This window comes from Amphiprion ocellaris, chromosome 16 (genome assembly GCF_022539595.1).
Source record: "Amphiprion ocellaris isolate individual 3 ecotype Okinawa chromosome 16, ASM2253959v1, whole genome shotgun sequence".
NCBI classification, from domain to species: domain Eukaryota; kingdom Metazoa; phylum Chordata; class Actinopteri; family Pomacentridae; genus Amphiprion; species Amphiprion ocellaris.
Window position 1 is genome coordinate 8,698,453 of NC_072781.1, and position 26,419 is coordinate 8,724,871.

The 26,419-nt window shown below is 40.5% G+C and overlaps 1 protein-coding gene across 1 annotated transcript in view; it reads right to left on the reverse strand.

Annotated features, from left to right (window-relative positions):
* pcsk2 (proprotein convertase subtilisin/kexin type 2) overlaps positions 1-25,375 on the reverse strand; it is a 29,296-nt gene extending 3,921 nt beyond the window's left edge. Inside the window, exons 1-11 of the mRNA XM_023280740.3 lie at positions 24,912-25,375; positions 22,982-23,086; positions 18,223-18,336; positions 17,698-17,806; positions 16,837-16,874; positions 10,817-10,893; positions 9,782-9,870; positions 9,036-9,211; positions 4,535-4,750; positions 2,447-2,547; positions 1,002-1,229 (exon numbers count right to left, since the gene is read on the reverse strand). Of these exons, the coding sequence (XP_023136508.1) occupies positions 1,002-1,229; positions 2,447-2,547; positions 4,535-4,750; positions 9,036-9,211; positions 9,782-9,870; positions 10,817-10,893; positions 16,837-16,874; positions 17,698-17,806; positions 18,223-18,336; positions 22,982-23,086; positions 24,912-25,103 (1,445 nt within the window). The 5' untranslated portion in view covers positions 25,104-25,375. The remainder of the gene's footprint in view (positions 1-1,001; positions 1,230-2,446; positions 2,548-4,534; positions 4,751-9,035; positions 9,212-9,781; positions 9,871-10,816; positions 10,894-16,836; positions 16,875-17,697; positions 17,807-18,222; positions 18,337-22,981; positions 23,087-24,911) is intronic.
* Between the last annotated feature and the right edge of the window lie 1,044 nt (positions 25,376-26,419).

The window sequence follows — 26,419 nt, forward strand, 5'->3', positions numbered from 1 at the left end:
TAGATGAATGGATAGCACAGCCATAGTGGGGACACAGGAAAAGGGAGGAGGAGGAGGTGGAGAGCATAGGATGACGAGGATGGAGGCTGAAAGCACAGAGGAAAAAAGTGAAAGCAGCACTGTAGATGGATGAGATGTGGGCAGGGAGACAGGGCGATGTGAGGGGAGATACTGCACGGACACTGGGAGGATGAAAAGGAAGGACGTCTTAACTACAGCTGCATCTATGACAGATCAGGGCAGTGACTGAGGATCTTGTCCACAGCAGAGGCCAAGTTCGGTTCTTATCAAAATGCTAAGAGCTCTGATAGATGGAAGTAAAGATACACAACCTTGTGCTTGTTGTCTGCTTAAGTAACTCTATTCAAAGTTAAACTGATGCACACCTATTTTACAAAAAAGTCCTCCTAGTAAGTGAGCCTCACACTTAAATGTAAGATGAATCATGCCTCCTTGAACAGATGGCTAAATAAACAGTTCTCTGTCAAACTATGTGCATGCACCATCTTTTACTTTAACGCTCAAACATCCAAGTGAAGTAAAAATGAGCAAAACTGAAAAGACATCAGTTACAATCAAAACAAAACGACACTAGATGACACCTCAGAATCTTTCCAGCAATGTTTTGTTGCAGGTGTCTGCTGTGATCTGTCATACAGAAATCATATTCCGATGTCAAAAGACTAAAGCCATAACAAGCAACAACTGTCTGAACATCAGATGTTGTCATTATAAGTCTATGAGATCATCAGACAGACTGAGCAGCAGATCTAAATAATACAGGTTTATAAAATAGACACTCCCATCGCTGATGTTTTATTGACATAGGCCGTATTGGAATTACCCACTAATTAGATGAGTGTGTCTCTTGCGCTCAGCAGGGTTTCCCTTTCAAAATCTTGGAAAGGACAGTCTGAGATAGTAGAATATGCAATGTGCACATGTAGCATGCAGTGTGCGTAGTATTGAAAAGCTACAAAATTAGCAGAAATGTGACTCACTGGGCTTCCTGAATGGATCCAGCTACGCAGTGGAAACGCTCGGGCACCGTTTTCCATTCCTTGGCCATTTTCACCATGCCCCCGGCATCCAGCACGCCGTAGCCGAACAGATGGTTGAACTCGAGGCCCACGCCGTTCCTTCTCCACTGGTGGACTTCGTCATGGAGCTGGTTCCTCTTGGAGGTCAGGACTGACAGGTGCTGCATGTCTCTCCATGTCAGGTTGGGGCTGGGATGGACAAAGAACCAGACTGTAAATTAATCATGCGCAGGCTTATTAGAAAAATTCAACATTTAAAGCTCAGTATAACACCTAACAATAGCAAACTTTTTTGATTGATATTTTTTTCTTTAATTAAATGCTTTCAGTTACATAAACATCATAGTGTCTGTGCTGTGAGGCAGATGGCTGCTTTTGTCTGGGTCTCCCTCCATTATCTTGGCTGTGTTTGGCGACAGCTTTGTTCTGGCCGACTCTGACTCCTGCTGTTGCACGGTTCAAGTGTGTTTGGGCAGTAAAAAGGCTCGTGGGTTATTTGCCGGCGGACAGAGTGAGCATCCGCTTCTCCCAACAGCAACATCATTATTGTGTGTGCAAAGCAAACAGTGTTTCTTTGCTCAGCTCCACTCGCTGGTGTCAGTTAATGGCTAGAGAATCTTGTCAGCCTTTAATGTGAGAAATGAAGCATCTGAGAGAAGGGAAAGTCTCTCCTCGAGGGTTTGAGAAGCTGTAACTCTCCAGGTTTGTCTAACTACGTGTGGGTGATTTTACTTAAATTGTTTTCAGTTGTTTTCTAATCCTTAAGGAACAATCAGTTTTGGATTCACAAGGATTATTAAACAAACTCTAACCTTTACTACAGTGTTTATATGGCATGGTTCGCAAATTTTGTTACAGATATGAAAAACTGAGACTTCTGCATCCTTATGTTCAGCATGTGAGATAAAGATGAAGTACTGCAGACTTTTTCATCATCCAGAATAGCGTCTTTGCTTCAAGCATATAGGAAGTGCAGTAATAAATAAAACATAAGAGCTGAGCCCTTTTAACAGCATATGAGCTGGATTTTTTTAGCCTTGTGCTGACGTATAAAGAACACTGAGCCACATGTGATCTGTGTCTTTGGTACAAACATTTGTATTTAAGGAGTTCTGACACACACAGAGAAACATAGACTAAACTATCTGTGGTTAGAGGTTGACAGAAGAAGTCAAAGATGTGTCGATACAAAAGTGTTAATTTGTGCTTACAAAGAAATAACATCTCATAAATTAATAGCTTTAAAAACAAATCAAACATCATCGAAATCTAATGGCTGGAATTTTGCCATCTGACTGGCACGCTCAGCTGAACGAGGTAACCTAATAATGTTTTATACAGACAGTCCATCTAAATCAATAATCCCAATTATTACAGGTCGGTGGAAGGGCCAGGAGAGAACGTACTTAGCCTCAAGAGCCAAAGCAAAGACACCGGCTGCCTCTGGAGCTGCTGCTGAGGTTCCAGAGTGACGCAGCGTGCAGTTTCCATACAGGTCTGTAGTGGCCTGAAATAAAGAGATCATAAGACAGAAAGAGCAAACTGTTGAGGTGTTGAGGCTACGCATTTTGCAAAACACAAAAGCCTTTAATGCTTCTTTTGGGATCTCTCAAAGAGAATAACGACAACATTTCATTGACAGAAGTATGCCAAGATTACGAAATTATTAGCTTCAAATGAAGCCTTAACATGTCAATAATTTATAATAATAATAAAATGGCACAGTTGCTAATCCATTCACTTAAATTTAGTTTATAGGCTTCAGGACATGTCCACAGTCAACATAACCTGTTTGCTATAAATAAGTAACAAAGATATTAAAAAAGGAAAAATAAGCCTGAATCGTGCATATTGGCTAAGCTATTCAGCACACACCTGGAGCAGTTATGTTTATATTCAGCGAATAAACATTTATTTAATTAATTTGGTGCTTAATTAGAAATGATAACAGATTGACTACAATTACAGGGGGAACCCTAGGGAAGAGCCATGACTTTGTCAACAGCCAAATGTGATTTGCATAATATCTAAAACACGTATGTATTCAAGAGCATTTACAGAATGTCTGTTTACAGTGTGTGAATGCTAACATATAAGAGCATTCATTATCGTAACATGACGCATCAAGGTCAGGCATTAGTCCTCAGTGAATGGATGCAGGCACAGATGGATTCAAGCTTTAGCCGTCTAGTCCACTCATTTCTTCAGAGATTCAACATTAAATGACACAGTTCTTTACATAAATGTTCAAATAGCCAAGAGTCAGTTATAGTTATGGGCCATTTGTTTATGTCTCTAGATCAGGAGTGGGCAAACTTTTTGGCTCAGGGGCCACACTGAGTTTTGAAATTCGACAGACGGGCCAGGCCAGCATCAGATGGATGGAAATTGTGCAAACTAATATGAATTACATGTTAGACATTACTGATAAAGTAAAGAATACCCACATTCAGTTTCAGTGGGAACAGTGTTGTTGGTCACCCTGATATTGTATTCTTTAAAAACCGCAACGGTGTCACTGCAAATAAGACATACAGCCTTTGAACGGACTTTAGCGAAAAAATATTTAGTAGTCCACTCCTTCTGAAACACTCGACACTCACTATCGACTTTTCTTTGATCCACTCCTTGTTACAGCAGCTCAATGCAGTTGCAAAGTAGAAGAAAAGAGAGAATAAACCAACAAAGGTCACTTGTGTCTGGAGTGCGCCATCTAGTGGGGTCAACAGAAACGCCGGGTTCTGCAGGACAAAGCCAAATGAATGTGGTCTTTACTGTAATTTCGTCAATTCTAACATTGACCAAATTATTTCGCGGGCCGGATTGAAAAGCCCAAAGGGCCGTTTGTGGCCCGGGGGCCGTAGTTTGCCCATGCCTGCTCGAGATTCATCTTGACATCTCAGTAATTCGCTTTGTTACTTTCCTTTAAAATACATCTAGAGAGAACATTAACTTGTCCCTTTTAGCCTCTTTTGTTGTGGGAGAGAACATATTATGGCTAAAAATGGAGACATTGAAAACACATGAGAGACACAGGAAATGTTTTTTTTCATTTCTCCTAAGAACATCCACTATACCATACATGCTGGGATCTACAGAGTATGGCGACTACTCTGAGCACTGACGCCTAAATGATCCATCTGGATGTCCGGGAGGGTAATCAGGTAAGAGCTATTCCTCCACCTGAACCTCCATTTTTCACAAACAGAGAGCAATTACACCATAACAGCTTCTCAGGTTTTATCCCGGATCTCCTGTAATCTTCTGAAAGGCCTGGCCAGCTGGCTAAATTGGAAATAAGCTATTTACAGTCCAATCTACCAATAAGGAAATATATTTGAAAGACATAAAACATCATAAACTAGAGCTGAGTCATCTTTGAATGCTACAAAAGCAGGAAATGACAAATCAAAAGCAACTGATTACAACAAATATTTTTAGATTATTTTCTTTTCATTCATTTGAAAAATGTAAGTTAACACAAAGATACTCACAACGCCGGCCTCTGGGTTCCTCTTGCGTCCGTTGCTGAATGTAGATGCCAGAGTGGAGGAGCAGCTCTCATCATACAGGGCGGTGCGTCCGTCGTTGATGGCGGAGTTGATGGAGATTGTCCACATGCTGGAGGCATAACCATCACAGTTGCAGTCGTCATAGCTGCCGCCGTCTCCCGATGCCCAGACGTAGATGCTGCCTTTTCCTCCGCGCCCCTAAAAGAACATTAGGATTATTCAAGTGAAGTAAAAATATGTCACAGTTTTGCTTATTACCAGTGGGATTCACATGGCTGAAATGAGAGTAGGGAGTGTGGGACTTTACCCTGACTGTAATTATACAGTAGGTGTCAGTGTGTGCTATAAATAGACTCTAAAGCGCTTTATATTCAGGATGTTCTGTAAATTTATGAACTGCTCTCTGACTACAATCCAATCAGACCCCCTTCGTCACCTGGTGGTGGTTTTCTAATCATTAATTTCTTTTAGTCACTTTGGCCCTGCTCGATGGGACAAAACCCTCCAATCACACACCAACTAGAGAGATCTGTCACAACTCTATGTGTGTCCATTGAGGGGATGCTGGATTTGTTGTCTTTTGCCAGGTGGTTGTTTTATTTATTTCATGAGAGAGAGAGAAAAGTCTGGGAGAAAACTGACAGTAATAGAACAGAAAACTACTTTACACAGTACTGACACAAAACATAGTATTTTAGGAGAAGACAGGAGAAATCTAGGTCCTAAAATGCTCAACAGTCTCCTGCTTACTAGTTTTAAAATTTATTTCTTTCCAGACTTAAACAGTTAAGGAAAAAAAATATTTTTGGGGGTTGTAATCTGTGCATATAGTATTTTATTACATCAACCAGGCCTCTGTTTTTATGAAAATAACACTACATTGGTTCTGTTTTTCTTCTCCAACATAGTGTTTTCCCACTTAGTGAGTAAAGCAGCTATATAATACTAACTCAATGTAAAACTGACATTGCTAATACTAACGATTGGTAATGGTAATTAGTAATTGGTAACAATGAAAAATAGTCAACCAGTCAAGAATCTTTCTAAAGATGTCACATTTATAAAAGACGTGAGTGTACAGATGGAAACTTCTCAAATCATTCCACAGATAAAACGATTCATATTTTATCGCATCACGATATTGATCAGTTCTTCGTAAAAGACATGAATACCAATGACTTTTATGCATGCATGAGTCATTTTACAAGAAGATAAAAGAATATGTTGCAGTTTTTACAACTTGATCTAATAATGCCGATGTTCGTCGGTGTTTCGCCGTTCCGAGCGTTTTATTATATCTAGCTTCACTTCCATGGTGTGTCGCTCTTAAGGCAGAATTATCGATGTACTTTTATTATTATATAAGTCTTTATTTTGAAGTTGTCTGTTGACAGTTCTGACTTCCTGTCCGCCATTTTGATGTTTAGCTTTACACAAGTGCGTGCTTTTCTGGATGCACGGCTCTCTACTTTGTAAACGCCATAGAGGCAGTGTCGTAAGTAATTACCTTCTTTATTTGACTGACTGGTTAAGTGAAAAGGATTTATTTACATGTATTTATGTTGTTTTATTCCGTTTTTGTTGCAGTTTTTACTCTGTAATGTGTATCAAGAGCCACAGTAAAGAAGTCAAGTTTGCTACTACTCACGATTCATTTTGCAAGCATGAGTTTAACTAGTTGGATAGCTGCAGCTTTGACCATCACCATTTTCTTTGACATCAGAAGAGTCTGACTTACACTTGAGAGCCATGATAAAGGGCAAAAAGTTAATGAATGTAGCACAATCCAAGGCGGTGCACAACCGGAGAATGTAAACAAAGCCGCTGTGTAGCGCCGCATGATGACGTATTTGTCCGCTCCACTCGTCAACAGTTCTGTCAAAACTACGAAGCGCCGTAGGTCGAGGACGTCGTAAACCGATATGTGTGTGTGTGTGTATATATATATATATATATATATATATATATATATATTTTTATTTTTATTTTTATTTTTTTTAATTTTTTTTTTTTTTCCAAAGAAACCAGACACACAGGCCTGTTTGGTCCTGTCTGTCCTTTCCTTTTTTCCTAGCAGGTAATAAGCATTACGGTAGTCAAGGTTACAAAAAAAAACAGACAATTTTATCCTACTTGTCATTATCTAAACCTCATTTCATAAAGGAGCATAAAGCATTCTGTACATTTGAACACACAGTAAAATGTCACCTTTGTTACTGCGAGACTGCCTTGAAACATGAAACAACGGACTGTGGCTTCATGCAGAGAGCATCCTCCTCACCAAATGGCACACCTGTTTTCACAAAAGGCCGACTGTTGCCGCACAGAACAAAGGATCAAGTGGAGGAGGAGTGGCATGTCCTTCCCTTCGCTATGCTTATTTATGTCTCTCTATTTGAATTGCAAAATGAGATTCGAGCATCATTGAGCTCACCTATGTACTTCACGCCTTCTCCATTCTGTCTCTGGCACAATTCAAAGTGATTTAATTTCGCTTCCTTTTTGCGCATCATGTTCAACCTACATAGTAGCTCATATAAGTGATCACTACTATCTAAGTGGCAGATCACTGCTCGATTACTTGTGTTTTCATCATCAGCGATTACAGTAAGTTTTGCTCCTACTCACCCATCCTTCCTGAGACAGAGTCATATCAGACCAGCCCACACCTCCCTGCACATGGTGCATGTTGATTAATCAAGCAAGTAATTGGCAGCGGCACTGTTAGCATGGCAACTCAGTGTGTGGGTGTGTGTGCGCATGTGGATCCAAGAGGACTGCCCTTCAACCGGAGGCCCTAGATGTAGAGCCCTGTTGGCAGGTGTTGCCAGTTGGGGCGTTTCACCTTGCTCAAGTGTCCTTACTCAGGAAACAGAACTGAATTTCTAATCAGCTTCAGAACCCCCCCCCCACACTCCACTCTGACCTTCTGGGGTGCTACAGTTGATTAATAAGGAAATACTCCTACCTGAAGTAGAGGGGAGTTAAAGTAGCATCACATATGAAGGTAGTTCGACAACTTATTACATTCCTTTCCTCATAGCTGTCTGTTTGTAAGGTAGATGTCAACACAGAGCAAAGAGAAACCTCAGGGTGTGAGCTTTTTCACCTTTGGATTATTAGAGTAGCATGTCACTGTCTCCATAGAGCAATTCAGTTTGTGGACATGAGTAAAACCGTACAACCATCTGTTGCATTTAGGCACAGCAGTGCTTTAAGCTACGGGCTAATATTAGCTTGCTAACCTGCTCACAAAGACAATGCAGTCAAGAGGATATTTAAAAGGTAGAAAGACTAAAGAGTTACCAGGTTTAGCTCTGCATATTAGCTTGCTAACATTTGCTAATTTGCATAGAGTGCAAAGTATCCTTGAGGCTTTTGCAAGTATTTGGTAATTTGGAAAATTAAACTTACAGCTGATGGCAGTGCCAAATGAAAATGTACTCCATCACCAAAATTATTACAATTTGACTTCATGATGGTGCTAGAGAAAAGTCAGGGGATCAACAAAGTCATTAGGACTGATCCTTTTGGTACCACGAATGTCTGATTAATATTTTGTGAATGTCCATCTAATAGTTGCTGAGATACATTTGTACCTTTCTAGACTAACCATCCAGAGACTGCAAAATGACAAGTATAAAGAAACCAAGGAACACACCCATCCTTTTACCAGTTTTCAACAGGCTTCGTTACGTATCTCTAAGAATGCAGTAGCTGACAGAATAAAAGACCTCATATACCTGCTAGTGCCACCTCAAAGGACTTAAAAACCTCTATCCTGATGAAAGCAAATTAAATTTGCTTTGTGAAGGGTGACTTGGTACAAGTGGCAAAGAACTGGAGCTGTTCCACATTATTATAAAAGTCTCAGCACAGCAGATGCTGCTTTACTGTCATGGTCCAGCTGTACCTTGTCCCCTATTCCTGATGTCCCTCCTTTGTCTTCTCTCTGATTCTGTGCGTGTCTGTCTGGTTGTGACATTCTCTTCCTGCTCCGGCTGCCAATCATCCAGCATAGCAGAGGTTCATCACTTATCATCTCCAACCGTATATCAACCCCAATTTTTCCCTTCACTCTTGCTCAGATTGTTCAGTTCACCTGTGTGGGACTGATTCAGCAGCTAACTCTGTTGCTCTGACAAGTTGCCGTTCTTAATGTTTTTTGATTCCTGGCTGACCAATGTTTTGTGCGTACCCCAGGGTCACTGTCTCCTCACTCAGTCTGCCTGACTGCTTTAACCCAGCATTTGCGGAACCCGCTCCCCCCACTTGTCCATTGTGCAGACAACAACCCTGTTCACCCAGCCAGACTTAAATCAGCCTTAGATTCACTTTCTAACAGTCTCTGTGTTTTCCATTATCTCATCTCTTTTCAGCCTCATCATCTCACACTCTCAACTTCAGTATGAAATCAGTATTAAATTGCCGTTTCTCTCTGAGTCTGCTTTTGGGTGGTAGAGTTGTTGCTGATGACATTTACCTTGTTGACGCCATCAGCCATAGCCTGCAATGTGAGCTCTCGGGGTCCGTCCACCGTCTTGCCGTCATCAGTTGGTCCCCAGCTGGCACTGTAGATGTCAATAACCTGGGGCATGTGGCTGATGGATGATGCCTCGATGATGTCAGTCATGAAGGGCTGGTCCAACATCCTGATACCTGAAAGAGGAACATTCTGGCTGCAGTTGGTTCACCATCATGTTGCTGCTGGAAGGTAGATGTAAATAGGTTGTCCAAGAAAGTGCACGGTTACAGTATCAAAATTATTAATGCAGTATTCATTCAAACCCTTAACAATGGCAAAAAAGTCTGCTTTGTAGCAGCACTCAAGCTGTCAATACAATTAAATGACTTTTTTATTCAAAATTACTATTGTGTAACTTCCATTTCACATTTTTAAGAAAAATCCATATGAGACAGATAGATAGAGCTGTCTGGATTAATGGTGTTGTTCTCTCCTTACGTGGACTCTAACTGGCCTCTTCAGTAATTTGCAGTAATTCTGTGAGTAGAGGTTTACCATTTAAATGTGCTTTAACAAAGCAACTCTATTCTTCCACAGTGACCTATATTTTATATAACATGCATTTAGTGTTTTCCCTCAGTGAATCACCCTCATCAAACCTCTTATCCTTTCATCACACCATTATCCGAGCTGTTATTTAACAATCTATCTTCTCATTTTTATTCCTCTCAGTGTCCAAACTGCAGGGTTAATATGACACACACCTGCCACCTTAGAGTTGTAGGCGACTCCAACACCGCAGATGTTATTGTTGGCTGCCGCAGAAACCTCTCCGGCACATCGTGTGCCATGACTGGTGACAGTAAAAAGCAAAGGAAACACTTAAGAGGATTTGCATGAATTTGCATGTATTTACAAGGCATACATTGTGGGTTATATCTGAGCTAAGATTACACAGATTAAATCTAATATTGAAACATAATGGGCAGGTTTTGCATTTATTGTAACCACAAATCAGCTGAAATTTGCATAAATACTTTAATTCTGTGACTTTAGAAACCTTTGCTTGAGGAGAGGCAACAATATTTCCCTCCATTTATCCATCGGAGCCCAACTGCATATGTTTGCACATTTCAGTGTTTTGTGTTCTCCATGTGATGTGTGCCGATGTCTCCATCCCCTCGCTCCCCACAGGGACACTGCAGAGAGTCAACCCCTCTTTCCCAGCATGCCTCGGTACAGGCAGGCAGCTATTTATAACAACCAGCTGATTAACCAGCGAGAATTGCCCGACAGTCAGCAACTGCGATGCTACCATACCCAAATACTCCCTACTCCTGCTCACAGACAGATGCGTCTGAGCAGATGGAGGCACAGTGAAGGAGGAAAGGCGGAGAAAGAATACGGTTCTATTTGTTGTGGTGCTGGACGTGTGTTTTAGTGGCAGTGGATCACCCGGTGTGATTGGGAGATGGGGGGTAGATAAGGCGTTATCAGACAGAAGGTCACCACTATGAACTCTCGTCCCTGAGAGGAGACTAGACTCGTGCTAGTTCTCCTTTTTATCAACCTTATCTCCTTCAAGTGAGCGGGTAAAAATAGGCCCCGTGTTTTCTATTGTCTTGTGTTGGACAGCGGCTCTGTTTGTGCTGCACCATTATGTCTTAATAGAACTATGTGGAGAGAAAGTCAATAGTGGAGAGCTGCCAGACTCCAGGGAAAGCAGTCACATTTGCACATGAAAACACACTGGGTATATGTGTGTATATATAAACAAAGGTTGTCTGGGCGCGCTTTACCTGTTGAACCAGTCATCTGTGTAACGTGGAAATGGGAACGGGTCATTGCTGCTGAAGTCGTAGCTGGCATCGGCATTCTGAAACGACCAAATGGATGCATTTACCAGAACAACAGCATGGAGTCAGAAATAAAACAACAAGAGAGAGAAAAAGAGAGAGGAGCATTGCGTGATGAAGTGCTGACCTTATCACAGTCTGTTGTCTCATCTAGACACAACACTTGGGGATTGATTCTGAATTCTACCAAAACAAAGCTTTCTAGTATGGAGGTTTACTAGGTACACCTTGCTATAACCAACCTCAGTTTAACATTTTAGGAAATGTGCTCATTTGTGTTCTTGCCAAAGAATTAGATGAGAAGCACTAGCTTTGATTATTTTAGAGGAAAGACAGGATGCAGTGGAAAACAGACAACTTCAAGAATGTAACTTTTGGACTACATCATTCAACCTTCATCAGTTACTTGAATTTCTTGAATTTCCCTTGGGATTAATAAAGTATCTATCTATCTATCTATCTATCTATCTATCTATCTATCTATCTATCTATCTATCTATCTATCTATCTATCTATCTATCTATCTATCTATCTATCTATCTATCTATCTATCTATCTATCTATCTATCTATCTATCTATCTATCTTCTGCTACTGCACTACATTTCAGATGGAAATTTTGTTCTTTTTGACACTACATTTGTTTGACAATTGGTGTTATGAGTTCCTTATGAGCACCACGTCACATTGTTAAAAATTAAGCCAGTGGCCCCAACGTTTTATGGTATGTCCATGAGTTATTTAAATTCCCAGTAAAGACAGATTTCCCCTTTAAACTTTTGCATATAGTTTCAGTTTAAAACCTTTTAAAGGCCCAAAAATATCCCAAATCTGCCAAAAGAGTAAATTTTTAGAGAACCTTAAAAATTCAATCCCAGTGTAAGTCTCAGAACTTTCTTTTGTCCTTTTCTTCTTTCTTAGCAATTCTATAACCTCTTAAGTTTGTTTTGTGACCCATTGGAGGTGACACAACCCCAGCTTGGGAACCACTGGAGCAAATTATCTAACTGTGATTAAAACCAGCTTACTAGCTAGAGTCAATACATCAGCATCAAACAACTCGTGTATATATATAAGAATCAGCCAGAAAGATCTATATGCTAATGTCTTGTTTCCATTTTTTAATTTTTTTTTGTACACTGTACTTTTGGGCTTCATTACACTATAACACAAGATGGTTTTCATATTGTGCCTGTGTGTTAAAACAGATTGGACAAAAGCCTGATAAATCCACCACCTGCCTTGAAAAAATAAAATCCACACTGCACATTATAACCTTCATGAAGGGGAGATTTGTTGCAAGACAACACTGTATTATTGTTTTAGCCAATTGTTCTTAATAAATCGGCAGCTCAGCGCATACACATTAACCCTGATGCGAACGCCTTGATGCAATGCTTGACTATGAATTTCACTATTGCAAAAATACTGCAATAATGTGTGGACACAGAAGGGACTTCAAGCTGAGAAAATAATAGGCCAATCACTGGAAGCATTTAATTTCACATGGCCAAACGTAATAGGATAAGAGCAAACGGCAGCGGAAAAGCAAGAGAATGAAGATGCAGGAGACACACATCTGCCGGAGAGACATTAGTGCAGTCAACATAATTATCAGAATAGCAATGTCTGGACGACACACAATAAGATTCTACAGACATCCTTGGGAAAGTGTAACACTTATTGCTCTTGTTGTAACACACTTTGAAAGCCCATTAAGGCTGTCGCAGTCTGCTGTAATCTCTCCTTTACTTATCGGTTGGGAGTGCTGTCTGTTTTGTACTGTGCACCCAGCAACAGGTGGTTTGTGTGGTCATGAGAATGGAGAAGTCAAAGCCATGTTCATTAGCTATAGACCCAAACACATCCGATCAGTCTTGAAGGCTGTATCCAGGCTGTGGGCTGGCATTTAGACAAGATGACTCAGTCAGCACCAAGGAGAGAAGGCGAATGACAAAAGCATACTGACCCAGTGGAGAAACCTTGTAATTATCACGATGTGGAGCAGATACCTAGAGGAATGTAGAAATGCTTGCAGTGACCAAGGTTACAGGGACACAGGGTCTGGCCTTTGTAATTGTTTAAAGAGAAGAGGTGATAAACAGAAGGCTAAATGTCATCTGAACTTTGCCATTTGTGATTATTCCCCTTTCTCTTCACTTTTCTAGTCTCTCAGTAAGATGTGAAGGTGTCACAGAAACAGCAAGACGCTAACATACGACAGAATAAAAGAAAAGAAGCTCTGAAAAATGTACAAGAATTGGCTTTAAAATGTTATTATTATTCAGAGCAGGCCATTTCTGAAAAGAGAACATGTCGCTCCCAGACAGGTTTTGCACTCGCGTCAAAAGCAAGAGTGTTCTCTTTTTTTTCCTTTTTCATTAAATGGAGTGAAAAGTGCTGAGTCCTGGTAATAAATAACACAGGGGCATGTCCATGAATCACTTGATGTGCTTCTCAAGCTCATATCTTCTGCTATCAATCAGACTCTACTCTTCCTCTAGTGTCCTGTGAGCAACCAGGGTCAGAATAATGGATTTCGCAGAACCTCAGCCCCCTCACCTTTCCCCAGCAGCCCTTAGATGTTCCTCTGTCCTCACAGCAAATGGCACTTATGAGAATAATGACTCCAACTTGCTGTAGTGAGGCCAATGTGGTTTTTTAGAGTCGAATATAGGGAGAATTGAACCATAAGAGAATGATGGTGGCGTCATGACCTTGATGTTAATGATAGCATTAACTAAAAAGGTTTTCGCAGTTGTGGAAAGTAAACATAGACATTTGCTAAAGTACTGTGTACAGTTGTGGTATTTGTACTGCCACATTTCCATTGTCTGCTACTCCACTACATTTCAGATGGAAGTCTTGTTCTTTTTGACGCTACATTTATGTGGCAACTGGAGTCATGACTTACTTGTGAGCATCACAGTGCATTCTTAAAAATTTTACTAAACTAAACGTTTTTTAGTTTGTGGCTTCTTTATGTAAAAGCTGTATCTAGTCCTAGCCTTTGGATCATTTCAGGTATTCACGAGTTGTTCAGAAGCAAGAACCACACTATCAGTTGGAAGCTTGATTGTTTATCAGATGCAAATGAGTGTTCAGTTGGGGATGACTGAGCTGAGCTGATGTGATGTTGGGAAAAGCTTAGTCAGGGATGAGCAGTGGCTCCTGGGGTGACAAAAAAACCTATAAGAATGAAATGAAGAGTGGCTGTAGTGGTTTGTTGTGGTTTAGCATGTGTTGAAAGCTCTGAGAATTTGTCAGAAGTTGAAATAGTTTAACTTTGGTGTCAGCGAGGTGTCAGGTGAAGACTTTTTCTTAAGCTCTCTGAAGACCAATGTCGATCAACAGCTGTCGCAAATGTGGGAGTGTGATGAATGTTTCTGGGTGCGGTGAGAGAGTGATTCAGCTTCTCTGGAGGCTTGCCTGCTTCAGACGTCAACACTGGCTGTGTCCAAAGTTATTCACTATATCAGAGAATGTCTTTTTTGTCATTGTATGAGAACAATATGCTATATAGTGCACTAAATATGGCGTTCGCCATTTTGTAGTGCTGTCCGAAAGTTAATTTACACCCTATATAGTGCACTCAAAACATCCCACAATGCACCATGAAAAGTCTAGCTGATGATCACTAAGCAAGCAATATCTACCATCATGCATTGCGTGAAGGAGAATGCGAATGAGATGAATGAGAGCGCAAAATCTAAAATGTAACTCATTTCCTGTTTCGGTTGTGTACCTGTTTCTTAACCATGTACAAAACTGTGAATTTGATGTGTTTGCACTATGCTGCTACAGCAAATGTCTTGGCAAGTGAGCAACGTAAATAATAGCTTGAGTAGTGTCCGAAATGTTACTTTTGCACAAGTGCTCCCTACATAGTTTGCTATAAAGTGGTCCCTAGATAGAGAGTAGAGAATGGATGGATGATTTTGGACATGGCCACTGTTGCTGCTTAAATGTTTCTTGTAATTGCATTAATTGTGACCAAAGAAGTGTTTGCAGTTAACAGCATAATCAGGCCTCACATTTTGTACCAGAGTGGCAAAAGTTAATCAGTTGCATTGGATTAAGTTTCTTTTATTTTTTTAAGAATAAAGGTAAAATTAAATCTAGCTTCCAATTTGAACTTTTTATAGTTTCTCTCACTCTCCATGATTGTAAACTGAATTACTTGGCGATAATCTGACATCATAACATAGTGTGATGGCAACTTCCTAAAGTGTACAGAGGCACAGTCACATAAGAAACAACATTTTCCATAGAAATAAAACCTAATTAACACCTTTGCCTCTTTCACACGGTGCTCTTTGAAATGGTAATGAAAAGGCCATCCAGTGATCAATTTCACCATTACTTAAACATCCTCTAAATACTTTAGTAGCCAAGCAAAATACCAGTATTGGTCGGGTATTGACAAGAGTGTAGATAAAAAGAGCAAGTGCACACTCCTGTGCAGGAATTAGGTAAAATCCAACACCTTAATTGTCCTATTTAGTTCCACCGGTGACATTTGCTACTCTATTAAACTCATATTACAGTAAATAATCTGATCGATTAAAGGTAAAACTAAACGGGAACTGTGTAACTGTTATTTTAATATTTAGTGTAATGCTAGAATCTGTAAAGATGTATTTATTCATGGTAAAATCATCTAAAATACTATGACCATTAGCATTTGCAGATAAATGTGGCATGAAATTGAACTATCAAGCTGGAAATTCCTCATTTCAGGACACACTCAGATTCACAATGAATTCACCATATGAAAATATATCTTAAAACCTGTTCAGGTATGATTATCACATCACATGAGGAAATCCTGTACAAACAAACAAGCAATCCACAGCCCTGGCAAAGCAGATACACAAACAAATCTGCCACGCAACGAATTCAAATCATACTGAAAGGTGCGATGAACCCAAAATGAGATTTTATTATGCAATATGCATTTCGGCTAATGCTTTTATTCAGCTGACAGTAGGATGTCTTTGTTGGTCTGCAAAGCTCCATGACAACGGTAATAATACAGGACTACGTGCACAGTATCGGGCTCTCTCACGCAAACACACACTTTAGATCTATGCACAGCGCGATCCATGAGTCCAGTGGAGCATGTTCCTGCATCGCCACAGCTGAGGCTAAGTGTTATCTTTGGGCCACAGATCATCTCTGTGTACAAGCAGCACCATGCAAAACCAGGCAAACATGCTGGTAGTAAGTGTATAGGGCGCATATACAGTATATAACACAGGAAAAAAAAAAGCACATTTTTGCAAGAAACATGTAAAATATACATGCACAATAGCTGAAGCAGAAATGTAAAACAGAGAGCGTGCTATTTCAGGAGCATCTCTTCAAAACAATACGTGAAGAAATAGGTGAGAGAAACACCTCTACTACAGGCATTTCTTAATAAAATACTTGTGAAAAAAGCAATTGTGAGAAGTGGGTGTTTTGACACCAATAAAGCACTTCTCTGGAAGGAGGTGTCCATTTGTACATCCCTGTATTGGAGAAGATGGCACCGTGCAGTGATGAAACTGCAAACATTATAGTGAAATCAAACTAACCCCTCTGCATCCCTGTGTTCCGTTTAGCACTGCCTCTTGTCCTTTAAGGTTTTATCAGTATTCTGGAGATAGAGCATCACATTATGCAGCGCCAACTACCCTGGCATTATCTCTGCTTGTGACAGATCGGCCTGCCATTGTGCCTGCCACAGTGCAGTGTGCATTAACATTAAACAGCTTGGCTGGCCGTCTGCCTGTCTTTGCGTCCTCCAGGAATACAAGGAGACTCGGCAGCCATGAAGCCAAGTTGGAAAGCACCTGTCACTGCCAATGACAAACCGCATAAAGCCCATGAAATCCACCACCTGAACCCTTTCTTCACGTATTAAGAGCAAAGCGCAGGAATGAAGAAAAGTATGAAATTCAATAACACTTTGGTACTCACATAATTTGATGCCAGGTCTGGATGTAGATAGTCGATACCTGAAATGGGATATTGACTTTAATAAATGATATAATTAAATAAAGAAAGTGCACAACAGAGGATAGCATGATTTCAAATACTGCTATTACACCACATTTTAATATTTTTCTTAGTTTTTTTTTTTCTCTAAATAACTAACATTGATGAATAATTTCATTGTGGTAAAAAGATGCAAAAAAACAACCAATAGGGAAAAGTGTGGAAACAACAAGATGATCAATTAGTTGAAAATTATCCACAGTATCTGTTTCCAATCTTCTGTATTTGATGAATTAGATTTTTTCCTCTGTCCCTTTGTCTGTTATTGATGAATTAATTGATTGATCATAGTTACAACATTTTCCAGCAATACAGATCTGTCATAAATGTGACATGAATAACAAACAGTAAAAATTAAGCCTATAATCAACTCCATATTTGGTGATTCTGAAACATAAAGAAAGGATTAAATGCTGCCTTACGAGCTGAGAAAACATATCTTATGTAAGTTTTGAAAAGTATGGAAAGTTTTTACGTGGTTTTCACTGTGCATTGTGAAAAATTGGCCAGTAATACATCACAATTTCATGTTGTGACAGACTTTAAAGAGAGAATAGGAAATCAATCTAACCCAATGTATGTTATATATTGAATTCAACCTATCAGTGGTTAGAATACATATTCTATAAGGCAGCCTTGGTTACTATCCATTGTTTTTTTTTTTTTTAAATTAAACTGATGCAAACAAAGTAATTAATTAAATCAGTGTGATGGATGCACAAAAGCATAATCAAGTGTTTCCTGACAGTGCTCAAGGGTACAAACAAGGGACTTGATGCTCACCGTCATCCATGATTGCGATGGTAACCCCCTTGCCCGTGTAGCCAAGTTGCCAAGCTTCGGCCACATTAAGATCCAGCCCTGGGGTCCCGTCGGCCTGGCCTGTGTTTATCTAATCACTCAGACAATATGGAGAATATCCGTGACTCACGGCACCCAGGTGAGCCACCATTAGGAAATTAGTCAACATGGCGGATGTGCAGGGAGGGGAGTTTATGAATGAGGAGTGCTTGGGGGCGGGAGAGTGAAGGGGAAGCAAATGTCAGTGATACTCCACATTCAGGCGAGCTTGGTGAAGCGAAAAAGTCACGCTTGCCAGTTTGGGTAAACAAGAGGGGAGGTAACTAGAAAGCGTAAACCCTAAGATCAGATGGCATTGAATTGGAAAGACTGATTTAAGAATGAATAACAATGTTGATACAGAAATTAGTGGGGATTATACCTGGCCTTTGAGCAATTAAGGTGGAAGTGGTGGGTTGCTACTAAAGGTCAGGCAGCATGCAGACAGCTAGTTGGACGATTACGCACCAGATACCACTGTTTGGTGAATAGAGGATCACTCATGTTGACTTCGATATCGTTGATATTTCTGTAACCTCGCTTCTGACGACTAAAACCCTCCTGCTCAAAGACATTCTTCACCTGCGGTGGGAAGCAGAAGAAATGCAAGGTCGGTTTACAGTCAGTAAGGATCTCACAAAACATTGTATAAAAAGATGACACAAAGAAAGCAATGAAATCCAAGCAGAGCTAGTTGCGTGATTTTCTCATGATGGTTGGGATGTTAGCGTTTGTTGCACAGGAAATCAGAATACCCCAGCTGTGCTCTACTGTCTCACAAAGGCAGAACATTATGTAAATCAAAGGCGCTATTCTTTTTCTTATTATGAGATGCTGCAGCTGGAGCCAAGGCTTCCAAACTCCAAACCTTCCACATGAGATGAGGCTTTCCCCCCCCCTCGTTTCTAGTGTGCTGAAAAGCCACTGCAATTACATGCCTGTGTTTCTGTGAATCATCAAAGAAACCTAGGTGGATGAACAGCTGTGTTCTGAATTGCAGATGCTTCCTGAGAGCTGCCACAATACCATTATCAAGCACTAAATGATAACGTAGGACAGAGAAAATATGAGAGTAAATGTCTTAAGTGCAATTTCTGTGTTTGACTAACTGGCGGCTCAAAACGATCGGGTGTCTCTGACAGTGATGTTGTATTAATTTTCCTTTGAAAGATCAAGTCACAGAGCAAACAAAACCCTCCCAGTATTTCACCACCTTCATCTCTGCCAGTAATAATGAGGACAGCAGGAGAGAATGATAGACTTTCAGTTCAAATGCTTTAAGTTGGAATAGCATCTCATTTCATGGGAAGCTTCAGTGAGTTTTATCAAATAGCCGCCCTCACGGATTTGCAAAAACTAAAGAGGTTAAGGACAGGTAAAGGAAGGACAAGTCACTTAAACTATTAGAGTCTGGCAAAAGCTAATCCAACCCTCAAATGAAGCTTTAAATTTGAAATTTATGACCAACATTCTCCTTGTCGCCAAGGTGTCACAATGACTTCATTTCACTTTTTCTCTCTTTATACTTGAATATGTGTGCAGTTGCACTGGGAAAACCCCAAATTTGGAATTTCTTTAGATAAAACTGACAACACTGCCAATAACCCGAAACGCCTCATTAATAAATATTAATTGAATTCTATTTTTGTACCTGAAATACCGAAGCTGACAATAAAAGGACGCAAAATGTCTTTTTCACGGTTTCAAAGCTCTATTTCGAAAATGGGTTCCTGGCTAAATGTTCCTCTTATGCTTCCCCTTAGGAGATTCACTCTTGTGTGTCTCAGAGAAACAGGCATTGTCTGCTGTGTTTACCACCACAGATAAGAGAGCAGAGCAGCACTTAAGATGTCCCTCTTAAATGGCCTATTCATCCAGATCTCTCTTTTATGGTATACTCTAAGCAATCAGGAGCCACACACATTGTAAATCAGCACATCAGTGGGGTCTTTAAATGAAAAGGCAGTCCTGAATATATGAAACCATTGTATTCTATATTTTACCTCTTTAACAGTATTTGGCTTTATGCTACATTTGTCGTCACATCATTTTATTCATGTCCAGAAGGGAAACGAGCAGCACTTTCGGCATTATCCCTGCATTTCTCCTTCTTCTCGCCATCCGTCATCAATTTATTCCATCACTTGGCAGGAGAGCTGGTATTTCCCTTGAGACAGCATGTCATACTGCCCACTCACAACATCAAACAGTGCCCATGCACCACCGTCGCTCTCCGCCTTTTGCCCACTGCCTGCTCACAACGCTTCACTTCACTTCAAATCAAAGAGCTCCGCTGCCTCTCTCCTTTTGCCTTGTCCTCATTTCCCTCCTGGCTTTTCCATGCACGTGTCTTTCAGGTTCAGGGAATGTGGCTCGCTTGCAACGATATTTCCACCTTTGTTTGCTTCACTCCCACTTTTTAATGTATCATTTGAATATCTTTGTCTCATGTTAAAAAAGAACAAAAAAAAAAAAGTAGGTAGAAGAAACCATAGGTGGATGGATCGATGCATGGATTTTATTGGGTTATGCCACGGATGTGTGGATGAACAGAGCTCTCATTGCGGCTTGAGATGTAAAAGGACAAGACAGGACAAGAACAGGCGAGCACAGAGGAAGACACAAAAGAGAGACACAAGGAAGTGATAGTGGGTGAGTCAGAAGTGGGTCAACAAGCTCCACTAATAGAGTCCAAGAAAGAACAGGACTCCTGGGACACCATCCAATTCAGTCATTGCTGCTACTCAATTAGACATGTTTTTAAGTACGTTAAATGAGTGTGTAATGCCTCCTTTAAAGGCGGAGTCTAGGACTTCGATCTAATACAGTTGTCAGTTCAACAGATATCTGCTAGCTGTGTGTCTGCTTAAAAAAAATGTACACAGCCCTGGCTCTTACTGGGACATCTGAATGTTTATGTTGATGCTTGTGCACAAACAGGACGGTTGAAAATGGATAAAAAGGCAGTGGAGGAAGCAAGAAGGGCAGTAAGCGTGGCAGATGCAAATTATCAAAATAATCTACGTAGCTAAATGTCAAGAATCCAGAACTACAGACTCCACCTTTAAAATGAAGAGTTTATCGGACTACTACAAAAAGTGATACTCTTTCCTTGAACCATTTGCATTTATTTTTTCGTCATAAACATGAAGATTCAAGATTCTCTCTTCCTCTGCATCATTCCGCTCTAGGGATAACAAAAAATAACCCTTTGATGCACAACATGTGTCAAAAGAATATGGTATAAGGGTCACTTTTGACCCATGTTGTACATCAAAGGGTTAAACCAATCACAGTTGTCAAGGGTAGAGGCTAAGCTTTGGTGTTTCCTCAAAATAGTGATGGAAGGAATTCTTTTGCTGGAACATCTGCATGCAGGGACACGAGCATACTGCAGGATCCAAATCGTTTGTAAAACTTGAAATTTTCAGTGTGGTATTTTGCTAGAATGGAGGCTGTTGTTGTTGTTTCCCACTAGTAGGCTTCTACTGCATCCTACATCCAGTGAGTCAGACTGAGATGCAACCAACTAGTTCCTTTCTTTTTGACAGAACTGCGGCTGAAAAGTCCATGGTACTACATTGAAAGATGGCAGAAAGACACTTCTGAACAATCAACAGGCAACATTAAATCATACTTTCTGACCACAAACATCCACAAAAATCCAAATATGAGCATGTCAAGCGTCTGATTGAAATCCAGCAACTGGAATGTAGACCTGCCCATGTCCGTGCTGTCTCTCTTCCATTAGCTGTATTAGCTCAGTGGAGTGGCTCGCATTTATTTTCATTAGCACCTCTCACAACCGCAATTAGAGAGGTTAGTTGATTGTCTGCAGCAGGACCTCCACTTTCACCACCTCCAACAGTGGACGGAGCTAAACACGCAGAGCTCAGCACACAGTCTCACTGTTGCATCACCAAAAGAGCTTGAAGACACAGCACATTCTTGCATTCCATAGAGTTTTAGGAGAAAAAACTAAAACTATTTATCAATCAGTGAAGTGCACTCATTGTTAAATTGTCAAGTGGGCTTTTGGTCAGACAACAAAAGGCATTTGGAGAGTGTCACTTGAGGATCCGGGAAATAATAATAGGCTGTTTGACTGCTTTATTAGACAAAATAATTTACGATTAATGAAGAAAATAATCACCAGATTAGTTCTGACAATATTCCAGCCTGATGATTAGAAAAAGTGACAAACTGTATTAAGAAGGTTCTTATTACTACTTGCCTCACCGTCCACATCCAAAAGTATGTAATGGCAAATATATCAACACCGCTTATTACTTCAACACAATTGGACTTTAAGTATATAAATATATGTTTGGTATTCAGACAGCATATTAGCATGCTGCAAACAAAGCTTTTACAATTTACAATAATGTTTTATTCATAATATAAATGCAGCACTGCTGCTGCACCGACTGCTACAACAAATAGTCTTTTTTTAAAACATGATTCATCAAAAGGCTTTGCAGAATTGCACAGAAACACAAATCATGAAATACAAAATGGAACATAACAAGGACGTACATTCAAAGCAATACTGAGAAAGAAGTCCAGAGCCATGGACAAAAGGCATGTCTATAAAAAAGAGTTTTAGAAAGTGATTTAGAGATATTGAATTTGTGGCATTCCACGGGGTTTTCATTTGCCCTGGTGGGGGAAAAAAAGCTACTTTTTTTCTAGCAGTAAATTGAAAGAAAGTCAGAAAGCACCAAGGATCTTGTGCAGTTCATCATGATATTGTTAGATATCTACAGTGTAATAACATAGGAACCATGAATTCTTGTTCACACAATAAACCACCACACTACGTGTCAAGACCAGTGATTTTATCATTATAGTCGCGTCAGCGCTTCAATAGTAGTTTCAGTTTGAAAAAACGAACATTATGTGCTAGTTTCACTTATCTGTTCAAATTTCTCATGTCCTGCAGTTATCAAGTGGCTTTTAAAGTAATGCGTTCTGTCCCTTGAGGCTCACTTTGCTTTGTGTGTACCGTTGGTGTATTGTGCACATCAGAAATTGTAATAAATCCCCAGAAATTTGCTAGCTAGATCAATCAGCTGTCTTAAAGTTTAGGGCTTTGTAATACATGGATGCTAGCCTCAGAATAACCGTTGTCACGCAAAGTTAATGGGAAGCCATACTAATGTAGACTCATGCATACAGAAAACACAGAGCGTGTTTTTTTCTTGTGTATGTCTGCAAGCACACTTACTCTTCTGTCTTTTTGTAGCCGCTGTCTGCCGTGAGCACTACGTTTGCTCCGCCTCTTTGAAGTGTCCTGAGGATAGAAGTGAAAAAGCCCCTCTCCAAAAGGAAGCTGGGAACAAAAAAAAAAAACAGACAGGAAAATGAATCAGGAGCAGAGTCAGAGATGAGAACAGGCATAAAGTGTGAATGGCAAATCAAAATACAATGGGTCATAAATGGAGGAGAAGCACAGCGGGTCATCTTCCAGATACAAGGGCATTGATTCCCTGCCTTTCACAGAGGATCTATTTTAAGGCAATGGAGAACAGTGCTGGAATCAACCATAATAAATTGCAGGGGCAGGGAAATGAGATGCATCATCCAGAGCTTCCCCTCCAGCACTGTGCACAGATTAAAGACCCCCTTATGCTTTAGTAACAGCCAGGGTGCAGGTCAATCCTCAAAATAAATGCTCTTGGATGTGCCTGTCAGATCTAATGTGAAAATGTAATTCTCATGGAAGGATGAAGATTATTCTTGTCTCCCACTACTCTACCAGTTCAACCATTGTGGCCAAAAATGACCACGTAGAATACTGCACTTCGGTCGAATGCTCTCTCAGTATTTGCGTTTCTTTTACCACTGGCTGATCCCAGATCTCTATCTCTGTCTTTTACATCTCTTTGTGCTCATATTTGTACACAGGTCCCAGCTGCGTGTCTCAGTCTAGTTAATTAAGCAACAAAAGGAGATAATACAAACACCACAGACATTGTTTAATGGCGCATATCCCATTAACAAATATAGCTGTAGATTACATAACCTGGGAGGCAGTAGATGGCGGAGATGATCGAGTGCCTACAAGAAAGCGAACAAGCAATCACAAAACTGGTGATGCTGCACAACTACCACGCAGATCTCACATTGTGATGAGTTACAAATTGAAATAGGATGTATTTTTGTTTTGCTTTTCTTTTTTGTTGTGGAGATAAAAGATGGAAAAAAAAGAGAAAATCCTCATTCAGAGCAGTGCAGACACCCCTCTGTTCACTGCTACGCCTCACTGATTAAGGCTCCAGCCAATTTCACCCACACATTTATTTTGACATGTGACAAGGAACACACGCTGTCAGGGAATTATTTCCATTAGTTTGCCATAAACAGCCTCTTTTGACATTTGACATGTTGCAAGGTGCCTTGCGTTTGTCAAGCAATTTAATGAGATGCATTGTTTCAGGTGAGTTAAACAGCATATCTGCGGGGAAGGCCATGCATGTGAATACACAATGCACACATAGAGGGCAGGAGATGTGTTTATTAAATGCCATGGATTGAAAAAGAAAAATGTTCATTCCACAAAAATAAGGAATTATCATTTTTAGATGGGATTTAGAAACTAGATATACTATTAGATTGTCAGGGCTGAGATCAAACTACAAGTTGATGTTGTGAGAGAAGCCCCTGCTGATGTAATGCTTGTGTTTGTTTTTTAAAGGAGCATTTTTCACAAATAATTCCCTTGCAGGACACTGAAATGGGATACATTAGCAATATATATATATATGTATACATAATGCAATTTGCCCCCTATTCCAATGGGCAACCTACAAACCATGGTCTGCATGTCAGTGGGAATGACGTCATCAAATTAAGAAAAAGTGGGATGAAGTCAAACCAGAAGAAAACCACGAAGAAGCCTCTCCGCATCTCTTTTAAAGGGCAGCTTGTCTTGCTAAATGCAGCATGTGTGACTATTTTGATAGTGAGTGTGGATGGAAACGTCGCCAAATGCGTGAATATTTGATGTAAACACTTGTGATTTGCAATTAGAAGCCATTTATCCATGATTGGTTGAGTCAAGAGACACAAATATAAGATCTGGCAGTGGGTGGCATTTTTTTTCCCATTTTTTTTTTTTTTTTTTTTTTTTTTTAAAAAAATCAGAGCATCCCTACCTTTCGGGCACTCTGGAACCCATGTTGTGTTGCAAGTTGGTGCGCCTCGTCCTGTGCGTCCTCATGCAGCTGAACCAGGAGATGGTCCGTTAAGGCTCCCTGTGCAGCCTGCGTCGCCAGCAGCAGCAGCAGCAGCGCGTTCAGCAGCACCATAAATCCCACGGCTGTCCCATGTCGGGGAGATCCACGCATCGTGTCTGCCTTGTGTCAAGTCCGCCCGTGGTCTGCCTGCACCGTCGGAGTGAGATCGGCGTGCGGGATGGGAGGAGGAGGAGGACGAAGAGGAGGATGTAAAAGGAAAGAAAAAAAATCAAAGCTTTTGCGGACGCATCTCCCCGTCCTCAGCCGATGACACCACTGGATGGAAGTTGTATTTCACCGAGGTGCAGCCGCTCCTGCCGTGTGGGGTTGGATGTGTGTTGTGGACCAAACCTGCATCCTCAGCTTTCTATCTCTCCTCCTCCTCCTCCTCTTCCTCCTCATCTGTAATTCATTTACCTTCCTCGCTCGGGTAGTTTCTGAGCGTGACGTTGTACCAATGGGCTCCGGAGGGTGTGTCCTCCTCCGGATGGGCTTCGGGGACACTTTTCAGCACCTTGGAGAATTCCTTCCATCATACTCAGAGCTGATGGGAATTGTATTGATCAGTGTGCTGTCTGGTGAGCGTGTCATAGGCTGTGTAGTGACCTTCATTTGAAGGTAAACCACCTTATTTCTATAGAATTCCTATAGTTTGTACAGGATTCTACAATTTAGGTCCTTGATTCTCTTGTCATACATCTGTTGTGACCCTTTATGTGCAGTGGAATGTCAGAAACAGTGGCTCTGCTCTTACAAAGACAGCTCATTAGATTCCAGCTCCCCTCCTGCCTCCCTGCTGCTTCATGGTAGAACACTGGGGCTGCTGTGAAGGGATGTAACACTGATGTGAGAAAATAGGGGGAAATTGTGTGTGATAAAGTGTGATGCTACTAATATTACCTGCACAGACAAGATGCTGTTGCTTTATGACCTTTACAGCTCCACCACAAGAATATGATAGTGGTTAGATGGTTTGTTGCTCTGGTTTGACTAAAGATTCCCCCTGAGACTCCATTATTTACTTGCTCATTTAAGAATCAACAGGTTCTATAATTAGACGAACTCCGTTTGTGTTTTTGCACATGAGCAGTGGATCAAGTGCAGCAGGATTTTTGACTTTGAGTAATGTCATCTGTTGTAAACAATCTTGTCATTCCCTTAATTAAAGTTGTTGCAAGGCTTTAAGCATCCAACACATCTGAAGAAAAAAATCAAAACCAAAGCAAGTTCCATGAAGGTGTCACCAGTCCCCATATTTCAAATGCTGCATTCATTTTAAGAGACAGCTTCATGAATCTAAATGTACACGAAAGAGAGTAAGAAAAGCCTCATTATAATGTGCTTATGCATGTTTCTTTGACCATGTTTCGTATTTTAAAAATCATCTCTCTTGAGTCTGTATGCTAATCCGTCACCATAACGGTGCG